Source organism: Mercenaria mercenaria, chromosome 11, assembly GCF_021730395.1.
Source record: "Mercenaria mercenaria strain notata chromosome 11, MADL_Memer_1, whole genome shotgun sequence".
NCBI lineage: Eukaryota > Metazoa > Mollusca > Bivalvia > Venerida > Veneridae > Mercenaria > Mercenaria mercenaria.
In genome coordinates, this window is record NC_069371.1 from 14,366,227 (window position 1) to 14,382,384 (window position 16,158).

Consider the following 16,158-nt stretch of genomic DNA (forward strand, 5'->3'; position numbering starts at 1 on the left):
TTTAATCAAATGTAGACTTATTCTTAGTTTCCGCAAAAACGAGTCAATGTTGTATGTAAAGCCGCCGATGGCGGGTGATCAAGGTTGCTAACTTTGAACCACTTGCCCCTCACCAATGCTGGTTCGAAACTTGAATTCATACAGCTGACTTAGGGAGGCCGGAGGTTCTACTCAGGTGCTCGCTGGTGCCTGAAATAATGCACGAATGGGCAAATTGTGTATTCCTCCACCATCAAAAGCTGGAAAATTCCCCTTAAGACCTAAAATGTATTGATGTGATTCTTAAGGTTCATGTAAAGTGTTTGAGACCACCCCATGGGTAAATTTTCATTTTGGAAATTATACCCGACAGACCCATAATATTCATAACATATATATACGGAGTTGTTCAGAAGAAGTAGAAAATACTTTATATAGAGGTCACCTTGTTTGGTAATATGTATTTTGTCTTACAAAACATGTACTTCAGCTGTCAACATTATATTTTGTACAAAATATCAAACTTCTTTTTCAAACATATTTTTTCTCTAAATTTGTTTTTGTTGTGTGTCTTACATACTTATCTAGGTACTCCGGGAAATGAAAAATAGTTTACTTTTATATTTGTTGAAATACTGCAGTTTTATTGTCAATTTGACAGCTCTACTTTCTCTTTCATTTTGCAATGTTTGCATTTTTTTACAATGTACATGGTTTGTAACACTTTCAACACCCGGAGTACCTGGACACACATGTTAGGCACACTGATAAGAAAAGTAATGACAAAATAGTTTTGAAAAAGAAGCTTGATATCTTCTACAAAATAGAACATGAACAGTCAAAGCACATGTGATATAAGGCAAAATGTGTTGTCCAAAAGGGAATAACCTGTCTTAATAGTTTCTTCTATTTATTAGGAGCAATTTGGTGTATTCTTTATGATAGACCAAGGCCTGTGTGGCGTAAAAAAACTAAAACAAAAATTCACCCGAGGGGTGGTTTCAAAAGACTTTACTTGAACCTTAACCCAACAACAGCAATAAAAACAAAACAACATCAAAACAACAAAAATGTATTATGCCTTTTCATACATTTACCTTCTGTATTGCGTAATGTAGATTGGTATATGTTGTAACCATTGTTTGAAATAAAATTATGTTTAAACTAAAACTACTATGCTAGTGATTTGAATGAAAAGTTTATATAATGCATGTACTGTTGTCACATGTTTAGTTCACATGTTACAATATAGAACACACTCATGTAGTACAATAACAAAGATAAGTAACGTTTACGGACAGTATAACTGAATTTTTGAAGGATCAGGATGGAATTTCACACACTTATTTTAGCCGGTATTGTGTCGTTAATGAGCTATGCTGAAGGATATCCTATCCATGCTTCATGTAAAATTCAGTGGTGAGTTTATTTTTGCTTAAATATTTAGTTTAACTGATGAAAGCGACCCAAAAATGTGTGTATGTTTATACGGACAAAATTCTCATCCCACGTCAGGACAAAATCAAATCCTCCCTCACCCGGACGATCCCCTCTCATCCACCCACCGTAGCGTTTAGGGGCAACGTGATAACATTTTACTGTCGCTTTCTCGGATGACAACTATAAGATATCAGATCATAAAATAAGCCATCTCGATAAGCCGAATGAGAAAGAGTCCAAATAATAAGACGTTTTAGGGACAGCGTGATATAAATGTTGACTGTCGCTGTCCCGTCAGTAAAATGCAGATACGGATAAGGCTTAGAGGGACGACAACTATAAAATAATATCAGATCATGAAATAGGCTACTCCGGAACAAGATCGCCCTAACCCATCCCGCTTAACCTACGAACAAAATCTACACCCTCCCCCAACCCCCGAATTCTTATTTCGTTTTCAGATGAAGATAAGAAGCAGGTAAATTATCGCCTGAAATTGTTTTTTTTTTATTATTTATAACGGTTGTTATGTAATTTAACAAAATAAAAAAAAGGAGTAAGGGGATTTTGTCAGATGGGAGGAGGGAAAAGACACTCATATACATACAAACATACGCGTTTGCTTTAATCCTATAAGTACTTGATGGAGTTTTGAAGTCTTGTTTTCGGCGTAGGTACTAAGTCATTGCCATGAATATATTTTTCTTTAAATTATCACGCCGAAGTGTTGCAACGTTGTACCAAAAATAATGAAAGATTTCATTGTAATGATTAATCTACGTCTTTTATTTTTCTATACATTCACGGGAGATGGTCTTTCTGTTGTTAAAAAATGACTATTTATTAAATCGGTATGAATTATTTGTTAATCCCATGTAGTATACTGAATTTGCTGGTCATTTCAACTTATTGGGACTCCTGTGGACTCTTCTAATTCTTTTTAAGAGGAAAGAATAATATTTCAATAAGTTTTACATTAAACATTTTTGTTCATTTTCACGTATAAAATCGTGATAGTCGAGTGAAGGTACATGCATATGAAATTGAGAAGAAATGTTACACATTTTCGTTGCCAGGAATTTCCCGTCGGTGACATGTGCAGATTTTGGTTCCCGGATTGTTGCTCAAGCTAAAAAGTGGGAAACAGCAGACAATTGTGCAAATGGAGGGGAAAAATGTTTGTATAAGGTACAGCCAACTTACTCTCTTACTGTATTAACGTGAAAAATGTAGCACGATGTTAATGAAATAGAATACTTTTATTGAGGTGCCGTTTTCACGGTTGCTGATTTCTGTCAAACTTCATTCGTTCTGTACGGATAGCAGGGTCGTGAGTTCGATCCTCGGGCTGGGCGTATGTTCTCCGTGACTATTTTATAAACGACATTGTGTCTGAAAGCATTCGTCCTCCACCTCTGATTTATGTGGGGAAGTTGGCAGTTACTTGCGGAGAACAGGTTTGTACTGTTACAGAATCCAGGAACACTAGTTAGGTTAACTGCCCGCCGTTACATGCCTGAAATACTGTTGAAAAACGGCGTTAAACCCAAAACAAACAAAAAAAAAAAATCAAAAAAATCATTCTTTCTGTAGTTCTGCACTCGCGAATAAAAGAAGGTACGAAAGTAGTCGCTCGGCGTCGTCGTGCAAAGTTGGCAGAAATAAACTACCATAACGTTTCCTACACAACACTACATTTTGATATAAAATCTGAATATGTGATATCAGTCAAGTATTCGAATGTTAGATATCACATATTCATATACTTAATTCACGCATTTGCATAGGTGAGGTAACAAAACTTCGAATTGTTGATACCAGATGATATCTCCCGTTCAAATTTCCGTGATATTAAGCGTCCATTTTGAGATTTATGTACTATCTACAAATAAGCTGTAAAAATATATTGTCCATTTGGGTGAATAAATAACCGAAAATACCATTAAAAGGAAAAATCGCGCACACGAAATGCAAATAAAAAGTAAAATAGCGCACATATACAATTTTCTTAAAATTCCGATGTTGCATATTTGTCCCTCAACGATTCCAGATATCACAGAATGATATCCTTGTATTATAGGTCTCTTCACAAAGCGTTACTGAAATCAAAGGAACACACGAGACACCCGTGAAACATTATGTTGATGATCTCACTTTCACAATGAAACCCGCTGGAAGTGGATGTACTGTTGATGTAAGTGTTATTTTCTGATCCTTTGGGATCATGGAGCTCTTTTTTGTTGGCACAATTTAGATAAAATGGCGACTTTTCCAGCCCGTGTGTGTATAGTTTTAGGAATGGACGAGCACCTGGGTAAATTTACTGACTTTCCGTAAGCTAGCTGGTTTAAAGGTGAAGGCAAGACCTAAAACTGACTTATATAAAGATGACCTTGAACCTCATATGACCTTTACCTTCAAACTTAAAACCATAAAAAACACATTTTATGGTCATACAGCCCGCAGAAATGACCCAGTTTAGTTAATACTCACACTCATCTATATACCAACCTAATAAAGATGACCTTGACCTTCATATGGTCATCACCATTAAACTTAAATCCTAAAAAAAAAAAAAAACAAAAAAAAAAAAATAAAACAATTGGTCAACCAGATTTTACCGTTTCGCATACAGCCCACGGAAATGACACAAATAAGTTCATACATGTGGCAAGTCCGTCAAACAGACCGATATATGAAAGACCTTGACCCTCATATGACATTCACCATCAAACTTAAAGCCTTAATAAACAATGTGTTTGGTCCTACAGCTCACATAAATGACCCAATGTATTTCATCCTCACACTCAACAAGCCATGTGGCATGATCTGTATATAGATGACCCTGACCTTCATATGATCTTTACTTTTATAATCAAAACCTCAAAAACAACGTTATTTGGTCATACACCTGGGGAGCATGATTTTGCTTTTTGAAAACGCAGCTCCTTGTTTATTCGTGTGTTGTTCATCACCATTGCTAACCGGAGCATACGACACGTTAACATTATTATGTAAATCGAGAGCACGTTTTTTGCCTTATCGGTGTTATTCGTTTTCTATAGAAATGGATTTTCTTTGCTATAAATGTTTCATTTTCATAGTAACTTACATTATATACATTTTGTATTTTCTTTAGCCTTTGACCATACTTGTATCTTGTCTATGTTACCGATATAATTAATTTCTTTTTAAATCTGTATGACAGGGATTTTCAACATCTGAAACTTGGTACGCGTATCTGGATTACAGTACGAACTACTGCAACCTGAATAATCTAATTACAGGTGAGATTTGTGTTTTCATTCTCTGAAAATTCTGAATACTGACATAATGTGTCAAAAATATTTCAATGTGTTAATGTTTATAAACAATAAAACACTGCAGTTCAGTAATTTCTAGAAAATACACTCGTGTAATAAATAAATATATAAAAGTAAAGGAAAGAACTTGTTTTAGTCCCACTGTAGAATGGTATGTAAATAGACGGACTTTGGTAGTTTTTTTTATCTAATACACTAGCATGTCTGTCCGCTTGAAGAAAAACTCTCAAAAGAAGCAGGTTATCGTGTATTGTTTAGCGTGTTAAGTACAACTGTTTATCACATGTTTTATGTCGCGGTAGTGTAATAAAGCCATTACATAAAAATGGTAAGATACTAGTGTAATAAAGCTTTGACGTCGACGTTGCTTACAATATAGGAGACGTAGGTCAAATTGACTTCTTTATAATAGTTAAAGAAAGTAGAATTTTTGATGTTTCGACAGGAAAAGCTAACCTATGATAAAAAGAGTATTACATTTGTGATTTTCCACATTGAATTTATTAAACTCGCTGAATAAAAGTGATAAAATGCTTGGCAGAGCCTCGCATTTTATTATTTTATTCAATTCGTTTAATAAATTCAATATGAAAAAGACACGCATGTAATATACTCTGTATATATAAACTATACTCTGGCCACTGAAATATTTTAAAGATTCTGTCAGAGGGTTTGCTTTTCACAACATCTCCAGTGAAAAACATAAGGAAAACGCTAAAAAACGGATGGATTTAAGATACACATGCACTTGCGTACCGGCTCAGTGACACGTTTTCTCTGTAATACTGTAAAAGTTGACATATTCGCGGGTCAAAAAGTTAACTTGGTGAACGTCGTAACTTACGTTAGCAAATACTTTCGCTAATTCCAAGAATTCGCGAAATTTGCGAACATTTCTACGTCGCGAACTTTTCCACCTTTACAATATTTACTCAACACACAAATTTAGTCAGTACTTTCATGCAAGTTAAACTATAAAACAAAATAGCCTTTTTACTATTTTTGTCAAAACCGTTAGTAAAACTTCAATAGATTATTTCACCTTTCTGTAATAATATCGTTTTGCCACGAAAGCATTACTCTCTAGTAAAAAAACTGAACATTTGTAAATGATAAGGGATTACCCTACACAATTTTAAACTGGTAAGTATATCACAGCATATCGTCACTGTATTCCATCTTAAAAAAAAGTAAAAAAAAACTGGGTGAATTACCTCCCTTTACAATGAAATATAACGATTTAAAAGCATGTAGATCACCAGAAAGAAAGTTGGCATACTTGATTAAATCACCGACTTTGTTTTTACAGACCTTTATTTAATTAAAAGGTAAAGTCTTCAAAATATCATTTCCACATCCAAGCACACGTACCACTTTAAATGATGATCTTTAAATGCACACACTAGGATTTTCCATGTAATTTTACTGACTAAACTTTTTATTTTCGGTATATTTGTTCAAAAATTGGCTGCCTGCTGCTTAAGTATGACTAACTGTGAAATAGTGTTAAGAAAGAGTAATACATGCCTATGTTCTGTTGGAAACGCCCAAATATGCAGAAACTTGTATACTTGTTTAACAATGATGATGAACATAGCTATTATGAAGAGTTTGGGAAACTATATTCACAAGGCATTTACCCTAAGAAACAATATCTTATAAAACAACAAATAATTGTATATTACATCAAATTTACATCAAATGAAATAATAAAATCGTAATAATTATCACATTTTATTTAAATGTCACACAATCACATTGATATAAAATAATGAAGGTTATTTTAACTGCAAGAATATGTAGTCGTAAATAAAGATATTATTTACACATGATATTGTAGACCGCTGATGTTTCTTACATCAGCTAGAAACATATATAGATTTGTCAGTTATGTTATACCCGCTTACGTACTTTAAAACACAAGTTATAGTAAATACGATGTATATGTAAGTTTGTTGATAGACGCTCATAAAAAAAAACATGTCGAAAAGTGATAATCTAATTAAATAATCACATATAATGATGCTTTTCTGTTATATCATATGTACTGTATCGCCACATTTTTACATGTTTTATTATTTCTCATGGGTCTCTGACCTGAAAGAAATTAAATAAACTTGTCAAACTTATGAAAACTGTGGCAGTTTAACATCTTTCTTTTATGGTCAGCTCCGTCCGTCAAAAGATTTGGCCTTAATTGTTTTACCTAATCGCCCTTAATTCAGTTGTCATCATTTCAACTTAATTGACACAAACATTTATATCGTCTTTTGCATTCACATGCCTTTATCTATTTAATATTTTCATTTTAACAGGAGCTGGTTTGAATGCTACACAAGGATACAAGGAGACGACTAGTGACGATGTATGTACCCAGTACAGTAGCCGAAACTGTGAAAAATACTGAGCGTTTGCCATTTACTGATTCGACGTGAAATAAATATTTGATGTATTTACTTGTAATAAAGAAAAGTCTAGTGTCAAGTCTTAATATTGTCATAAGTTCAAACCTCAGTTGCCCCTTTTCACTCTTTAATTGATATGAGGTCAACTGGCTATATGTACAGCTATATGAACTATTATTTCAATTTATTTAAGAATCCCAATTAATACATTCTTCCTCTATTTGATTATCGTTTTGTTGAGTGGGGTGGTACATCTGCTTATAACAGATTGTCTAAGATTCAAAATCATGATGATGTGATAATCCTAAAAGCTGACATCATGAGACCGTGACGCCTGACATCTTCAGGGAACTGGGATGGCCATTATAATCGTTTATACACACGCCATTCTCACCCATCGGAGGATCGTCAAAATCCTGAGACGAACAACTAGGGAACCATGGTAAACCACTGGTATATAAGAATGTACACACGTACGTACACACAGATAGAGGTAACACTATATGACACCCTCCCCATTTTAAATGGCGGAAGAATAGATTTTAAACACGGGAGGGGATCCAACATATGTATTCCCAAATGGGCACCGCTTAAAATCATATGTTGCGCTTCCGGTAGTACATATGTGGTAAACATTTCGCAGAAAAATACGTGAAATTTTTATTTGTGATTGAATATTGTGAAAATGACATTGTTTTGCCAAAAAATCGCGATGCAGTGCAACCGAGTATACATTACCTAGCATGTAAGTGCATTTACCTTACCTGTATTTGTAGAAATGACGGAGAAAAACGTATCCTCCGTGAAGCGGTATAACTGAAAAAATAGCAACATTTTTATCAACAGGTGGAAATATGTTGTTTTGTTGCCCTGCGCCTGTTTAATTTTGCCCTCGCAACCTTCCGTATGCTAAACCCCATCCTGAAGAAAAAATATTTGGCGATCACTTTGCTAGAAATATATTTTTGGGCGAAAAACCGAATGGGATACATATGTTGTATATGGGCTACATATGTGGTGCATTAGATTTTTTTTATAACTCCACAGATCTTGAGCTTAAATGGTACCTGGATAAAGAAACGAACAGGAAATACGTGCCAAGTATATGTCACATCAGTCCAAAAATTATATACATTTGTATGGAAGTGATAACTTATAAACGAGCACAGCTTTAAGCTTATATTAAATGTTGTAGAACATTTCCACTCAGGAGTCAGCGTATCTCTCCTAAATCCGCAGGCGTTAATGTGGTGCTTATACGTGTTGACCTGTGAATGTCGGAAATATGCATGACTTGTATAGTTTCACACATAAACCCCTTCGGATTTAGGAGCGATGCGTTGACTCCTAAGTGGAAATGTTCTACAGCATCATATGTAAGCTTAAAGCTGTGCTCGTTTCTAATATGTTATCCCTTTAATATACATGTATATAATTTTTGGAATTATGTGAGATATACTTGGCACATATTTCCAGATCATTTCTTTATCCAGAAAAAGATTAAGATCTGTGGACAACATATATATCTCATTCTGTTTTTCGCCCAAAAACATTTTTCTAGCAAAGTGATCACCATAAGTTTCTTTTCTTGGGGTGGGGTTTTGCATATGGAAGCTTTCGAGGGCAAAATTGAAGCAAGCGTTAAGGGCAATTACAACATATTTCTATCTGTTGATAAAAAAAATTGCTAATTTTCAGTCATACCGCTTCACAGAGGATAAGTATTTCTCTGTCATTTCTACAAATACAGGTAAGGTAAATGCACTTACGTGCTAGTTAATGTATACTCGGTTGCACTGCATCGGGATTTTTTGGCAAAACAATGTCATTTCCGTAAAATTCAATCACACGGGGGGTGGGGGAGGGGAATCCAACATATGTATTCCCAAATGGGCACCGCTTAAATTAATATGTTGTGCTTCCGGTGGTACATATGTGGTAAAAATTTCGCAGAAAACAGGTGAGGTTTTTATTTGTGATTGAATTTTACGGAAATGACATTGTTTCGCCAAAACGTAAGCTTAAGGTGGTTCGCGGGGTTCCTACCAAAATTTCGAAGTATGAGATATAAGACTGATATTAAGTCTGTATGTACTAACATATCCTGTCTTTCATTTGGAGAAAAAAGAAGATCGTTCCGAGTCCACATTTCCTTTGAAGAGCGCCACCTAGCGGCACATGTATTTTTCAATGGAAAACGCCGTTTTTCTGTATTAATCGCATTAAAATTAATGTTATTACAATTTTTCAAACTCAGGAATATAGCTAAATTCAATGTTATTGTTTACATGTTGCATTTTGTAAATTATTTCATTTAGAAAATGCTTAAATAAAGAGATATCCGTAGTAGGGGTGGGGAAAAATGGCGAAAATATTCAATGTGTTTCATGGCCGTTTAGCCGAAATAAAATAAAAACGGAACGGTCAAAGTTCTTGATTTTCAAATATATTCTTCTTTGATCATTTCTGAACAAGAAAATAAAATAAAAATAGGGGTCTTCACGGCAGATTTTTTGTAAATTTACTTTTTATTTGTTTTGGTTATTTTATATTGTGACGTTGATACGTCATTTATGGTGTTAACGTCACACAAACGTTTTGTTCATTATGTCCGTTAAAGATACATTTTTGTATATACAGGATAATGAAAGTACTCAAAAATGAAATATTTTTACTAAATAGATTTCACATTATTTACAGTGTTAAGTAATTTACAATCTAAGTATATCATCTAGAAATATACTTCAGTGTCAGTTCAATAATTTCCTAAAACACGCTAATTATTTTGTTTACATTATTATGAAAAATGTCATTTAAAAATGATGTCCGCGGACACCCTTGCCGTTTCTGTCAGGGTATTAAAATTTCAGCCTGTCTCAAATTCTATTAGACTAGTTGTCTGCAAGAACAGAGTCTACATTCACATGGATTTCTGAATACTGGCGTCGTAATTAGCATTGCGTGCAACCAATACGCATCTGCTAAATTGTTTTATTTTTGAAACAGTTTTAGAGCTAACTTAATGCATGAAGACTTCACTGTAATCAATTCATGGTACATTTTTAAGCCGTGGATCTCCAACGCAATGATCACAGTAATTCATTAAGGAATATATCCAGTCAGTGGTTGCTTGTAGACTTCACTATAATCATTTTAATTATGATACATTTGTGATCCATGATATCCAAAACTGTGAAAATAAAATCAACAGAAAAATCTGACAATGCGCTTCAAAACGCATAAATGTAAAATTCCCATTTGATGCTTGCATATCGTAACTTCTGTTCACTTTGCGCTCATGTCACGGACATTCTTTATGCGATGTTGCTCATTGCAGTCTGTCATATTTGGAGCGGTCTTCTGCGCATGTCCTGAACTGATCATCAATCGGAGCGCACGGCAAAAATACGCAAATTATTGTACGACAGCATGCATTTAGTGTATAATATGTATGATATACTGACAAAAGGTTAGGGTTAGTATTACAATGGTCACAAAATATATACATTAAAGATAATTTTCATTCAAATTGCTTGAATCCGGTATATTCCGGGGTCTGTAATTTATACAGGCGTTCCAGGTCTGCAGTGAGTTGCAGTCCTGAAATATCCGAATCTATTCGCATCTGCGTCAAAATGCACTTTTACACTAAATACAAGTCAAATATTTTGTTTTCAGCATTCTGGCGAAAACATTTTAAAGTACATGTAAATGGTGGTTTTATTTATTTCTTAGTTTTATCCGTCTTTTAAAATTTTTGAAACACCAAAAGAAATGCACGAGATGAAATCATAGTGGTTACTTTTTTGATATTACATTCAGCACTGGAATACCATACTTCGATTTTGGAATAAAACCTTCATCAAATAAGAATGATCCCAATTTGCCGCCAAAATTCTATAATCGAAACTTTTTGTATGTACAACAGTGAACCATGTCGAAAGTGCGTTTCCTTGAAAACATCTGACAGACACAGCGGGTCTGAACAATGAACGCATGCCTCTAAACCTTTCGCAAGAGCAGCCTCAGTTAAACCGCCCTTCTTCCATCTTTCCATCCTAAAATATCGTCTGCATCGACTGTATCTGTTTTATATTATTTTCTGAATGTTTTGAAGCGAAATGAGTTAGAGTTTTATTTTTGTTCTGTCATTTTGAAGCAAGTTTTCCCGCAATACGGTTTGCATTATGCATTCACGTTGACGTTATAAATTTAATGCACTAAGCGGCACCAAAATGAGCTTTATTCAAGTAATGGTTTCAAGTTCACAGACTGAAGTACATTTTTACCGTAAGAGGCATTATCTCATTTATCCATCATCTGCTTAAGATTCCATGATTTTATTTATTGAAAATATTCAATATAGGTTTAAAAAGCAATAAATATAATACACAATTAGAATTGTAATGAAAATCAAAACCTCTAAATAAAGTTACATATCATAACAAAAAGAAACATATTGATGTTTTAGCCACCCTTCAAAATGTTCTTTTTCGTTAAAAATGTATTTCATTTTTGTCTGGAAAACAGTTTCACCACATTTCGTATCTTGTATCTTCGTTGTTAGCTAGTCACTTGAAATATTGAAAAACAATAAGGAATGTCGTTCAGCTTCGCACTTAAACATTTCATACAAAAGGTAATATGAGCCGCGCCATGAGAAAACCAACATAATGGTTTTGCATCCGCGCAGTCTGGTCAGGATCCATGCTGTTCGTTAACAGTTTCTCTAATTGCAATAGGCTTTGAAAGCGAACAGCGTGGAGTCTTGGCAAGGCTGCGCGGATGCGCAGGCTCGTCTGGATCCATGCTGGTCGCAAAGCCACTATGTTGGTTTTCACATGGCGCGGCTCAATGTAAATTTGCAAATGACTCTTTTTTCTATTTTCTTGTAGGGGAATAATTAAAGAAACCTATGTTTGAAAATAAAGAATTTTGACAGCTCCGTTTTAATTCATAGCGGATAAACTGATAAGATTTTTTCTACACCCCCATCCCCGTCCCCCAACACTTTACTAACCCTTAAATACGGAGCCAGATACGCGAGTTATGCAAGATTAAACATTTTCATAAAAATTCAACCACTTATACCATATTCAGTTGTTATAGTTCATGTTTTAGCGCGAAATATTCACATTTTGTGCCGAACTTGGTGAACATGAACATGTTGAAAAATTTCACCGAAAGTGTGGGCAAGTAGCTTTAACCAGGAAGGTATCAGTTGTTCCAGCTCTAATTGACTCTGATATATATTAGTAAAAATAATATACTTTGACTGCAAAATACGCAACAATGTACATCATGTGAATATATTCAAATAAAAAAGATTCTAAAGATTTTTGTGAACTGTGAAGGTCCTGTTTATATCAATGAAAGACATAATGAAATCAGCGTTTGCGCGACGTTAACGCCGTCATTGTGTATCAACGTCACAAAATTTACATTACCAAAACAAATAAAAAGTAAATTTGCAAAAAATCTGCCGTGAAGACCCCCTATTTTTATTTTATTTTCTTGTTCAGAAATGATTAAAGAAGAATATATTTAAAAAATCAAGAACTTTGACCGTTCCGTTTTATTTTATTTTGGCTAAACGGCCATGAAATACACTGAATATTTTCGCTATTTTTCCCCACCCTACTACGGATATCTCTTTATCTTAGCATTTTCCAAGTGAAATAATTTACAAAATGCAACATGTAAACAATAACATTGAATTTAGCTATATTCCTGAGTTTGAAAAAATGTAATAACATTAATTTTAATGAGATTATTACAGCAAAACGGCGATTTCCCTTGAAAAATACATATGCCGCCAGGTGGCGCTCTTCAAAGGAAATGTGGACTTGGAACGATTTTCTTTTTTCTCCAAATGAAAGTCAGGATATGTTAGTACATACAGACCTAATATCAGTCTTATATCTCATACTTCGAAATTTTGGTAGGAACCCCGCGAACCACCTTAAATGGTATCTGGATAAAGAAATAAACTGGAAATATGTGCCAAGTATATCTCACATTATTCCAAAAATTATATACATGTATATTAAAGGGATAACATAATAGAAACGAGCACAGCTTTAAGCTTCCATATGATGCTGTAGAACATTTCCACTAAGGAGTCAACGCATCTCTCCTAAATCCGAAGGGGTTAATGTGTGAAACTATACATACATATTTCCGACATTCACAGGTCAACACGCATAAGCACCACATTAACGCCTGCGGATTTAGGAGAGATGCGTTGACTCCTGAGTGGAAATGTTCTGCAACATCTAATATAAGCTTAAAGCTGTGCTCGTTTATAAGTTATCACTTTCATACAAATGTATATATTATTTTTGGACTGATGTGACATATACTTGGCACGTATTTCCTGTTCGTTTCTTTATCCAGGTACCATTTAAGCTCAAGATCTGTGGAGTTATAAAAAAATCTAATGCACCACATATGTAACCCATATACAACATATGTATCCCATTCGGTTTTTCGCCCAAAAATATATTTCTAGCAAAGTGATCGCCAAATATTTTTTCTTCAGGATGGGGTTTAGCATACGGAAGGTTGCGAGGGCAAAATTAAACAGGCGCAGGGCAACAAAACAACATATTTCCACCTGTTGATAAAAATGTTGCTATTTTTCAGTCATACCGCTTCACGGAGGATACGTTTTTCTCCATCATTTCTACAAATACAGGTAAGGTAAATGCACTTACATGCTAGGTAATGTTTACTCGGTTGCACTGCATCGCGATTTTTTGGCAAAACAATGTCATTTTCACAATATTCAATCACAAATAAAAATTTCACGTATTTTTCTGCGAAATGTTTACCACATATGTACTACCGGAAGCACAACATATGATTTTAAGCGGTGCCCATTTGGGAAAACATATGTTGGATCCCTTCCCGTGTTAAAGTAAAATATAAGGCAATCGTAACAATTTTTAGGGGGTTATCCTAACCTTGATAATAATTATATAGGTCATATTAGCAAATTCGTGAAAACTACTCACCCATTTACGTCGTCAAAGAAAGAAAGTATGCATGTCAGCAAAACATGAGAAATATCGTTTCTGTAATGCTAAAAAATCCTGAGACGAACAACTAGGGAACCATGACAGACCTCTGGTATACGAGAATTTAATATATACCTATATAAATTCTGTAAAGAAAGCGGCTTGTATTTCACAATTAAATATGAACAGGCAGAAAAATATCCGTATTGTACCTTTTTAAATTTTGAAGAAAAATGTCGGTGTACAGAAAGGGTAATAATTTAAACAATTGGTTAGCAATGTTATGATCCCTTTAATTATAACGCAAGTACAAGGTTTTCATTGAATGATAATGTGGAGTTGATAACTTTCTCTCAATCGCGACCAGATTTTCGTTTACAAAAAACTGTCGGAGACTGGTATTATTTTGCCAAAATAAACGCAGGACTTATGTTTTATCATTAACGTGATAAATTATAACTAAAAGTCAAGGATGGCACTTTTTAATGCTTGGAGATACGTGAAAAATAAATCTATACACGGTATGAACTCTAAAGAAAATAGTAAAACAAGAACAAGTTTGCTTTATCCCTCTTGATAATAGCCGATTTTATTGAAAGTAGGAATATAAACACACAGGTCAGTGACACCTGATGTCGGTACGCTTTCTCAAACAATAGGAAATATCAAAACTAAACAAGACAAATTTAATGCGTTTTAAATTATTAGTAAGACATAAAAGTATAATCATCGACATTTTTGCGCGACGTGTACAAAGTTATATGACATTGATTATACAATTATTGCATTTTTTTGTTACCTGCATCCAAAAACAAACTTGTTTCTGATCATGCAACATAATCCAGATAAAGTTTTTATTCATATGTTGAATTTATGAATTTTTAAGAAATCATTAATATATTTCATAAAACTGTTTTCAAGGCTCTTTGAAATATTGTCATTGTAACGTAGGCCTACGTTACCGCGTGAAGCATCTTATCATAAATGTAATTCAGCACGTTTTTAGAAAATAAATTGATTTCATTTTAGTACGATGACATGCTTCATTTTTGCTAACAAAATGTTGAACTTAGGAAGTTAACTGTTCGAACAGTATAACTTCAGAAAGGGATATTAGCGTTTAGTGCATGAAGGCCATTGTTAAAATAGTTTTCTATGGTGTAGTCTATGTCATACTGGCACAAGACCACAGTTATTTGCCCTTCATTAAATTGCATCGGCAAGCGAAAAAAAGCTAGAAAATAGAATTCTAGTGGAATAACATTATTTCAGCCAGTTTTGCCATAATGACTACTCTCTAAATCATGTGTGCTAGTAAGGTAACATTTATAATCAGTTACCATGAAATTGGACAGGAATTTGTTCATAATAGTTGATGCAGTAAGCTGTATTCCCAGTGTGAATACTCAGTTCAGATTGTAGCTAATTTTACCTGAAAAAAGTAAACATTGCTTCAGATCTAGCAGTCAGTAAAGCAAGGAAACTGGACAGACTGCTTTGTGATTGATAGTTTTGTTATTCAGACTGTTTGTCATGACACATTTTACATACATAAGACTTGAATTTGAGGTTTGATATTACATTATGACAGTTTCAGTATGGGGAAAGGAGATTGTGATATAAATATTCATAGAAAAGTTGCTTTGAGGGGCACTTTTAGCATTTCACACTTTCTTTGCAGTCAGATTGTTTTGAAATATGTGATGCACCATGACATTTTGGGTCCAAATTCGGCGTTACGTCATTTGAGAAAACATCGATTAAAGTTACGTCACAAAAAAAATGGTGGACGTTACCACGTGTTCGCGGCAATTAATGCATTTCTTGTTTTCAATAATACTCTACATTGCCACAAGAAAAAATGAAATGACATTTATAAACATTTCCGTGTTTTGCAATTCCGTTTCTTTAAAAAATTTAAATGATTGATAATTTATCGCCCTTTGAATCGACACGCCATTTGTAAACATCGAAGGTCGCGGAGAAAATGAA

The 16,158-nt window shown here is 34.2% G+C and overlaps 2 protein-coding genes across 2 annotated transcripts in view; both read left to right on the forward strand.

Moving 5' to 3' along the window:
- Nucleotides 1–16,158, forward strand: part of LOC123531660 (F-box/LRR-repeat protein 18-like) — a 92,054-nt gene that overhangs the window by 41,887 nt on the left and 34,009 nt on the right. The window lies entirely within an intron of this gene.
- On the forward strand, nt 1,264–7,220 carry LOC128547029 (uncharacterized). The gene is made up of 5 exons (XM_053518594.1): nt 1,264–1,398; nt 2,496–2,607; nt 3,500–3,613; nt 4,628–4,706; nt 7,058–7,220. Exons 1-5 carry the CDS (start codon nt 1,307–1,309, stop codon nt 7,147–7,149), a joined length of 489 nt encoding a protein of 162 aa, XP_053374569.1. The 5' UTR covers nt 1,264–1,306; the 3' UTR covers nt 7,150–7,220.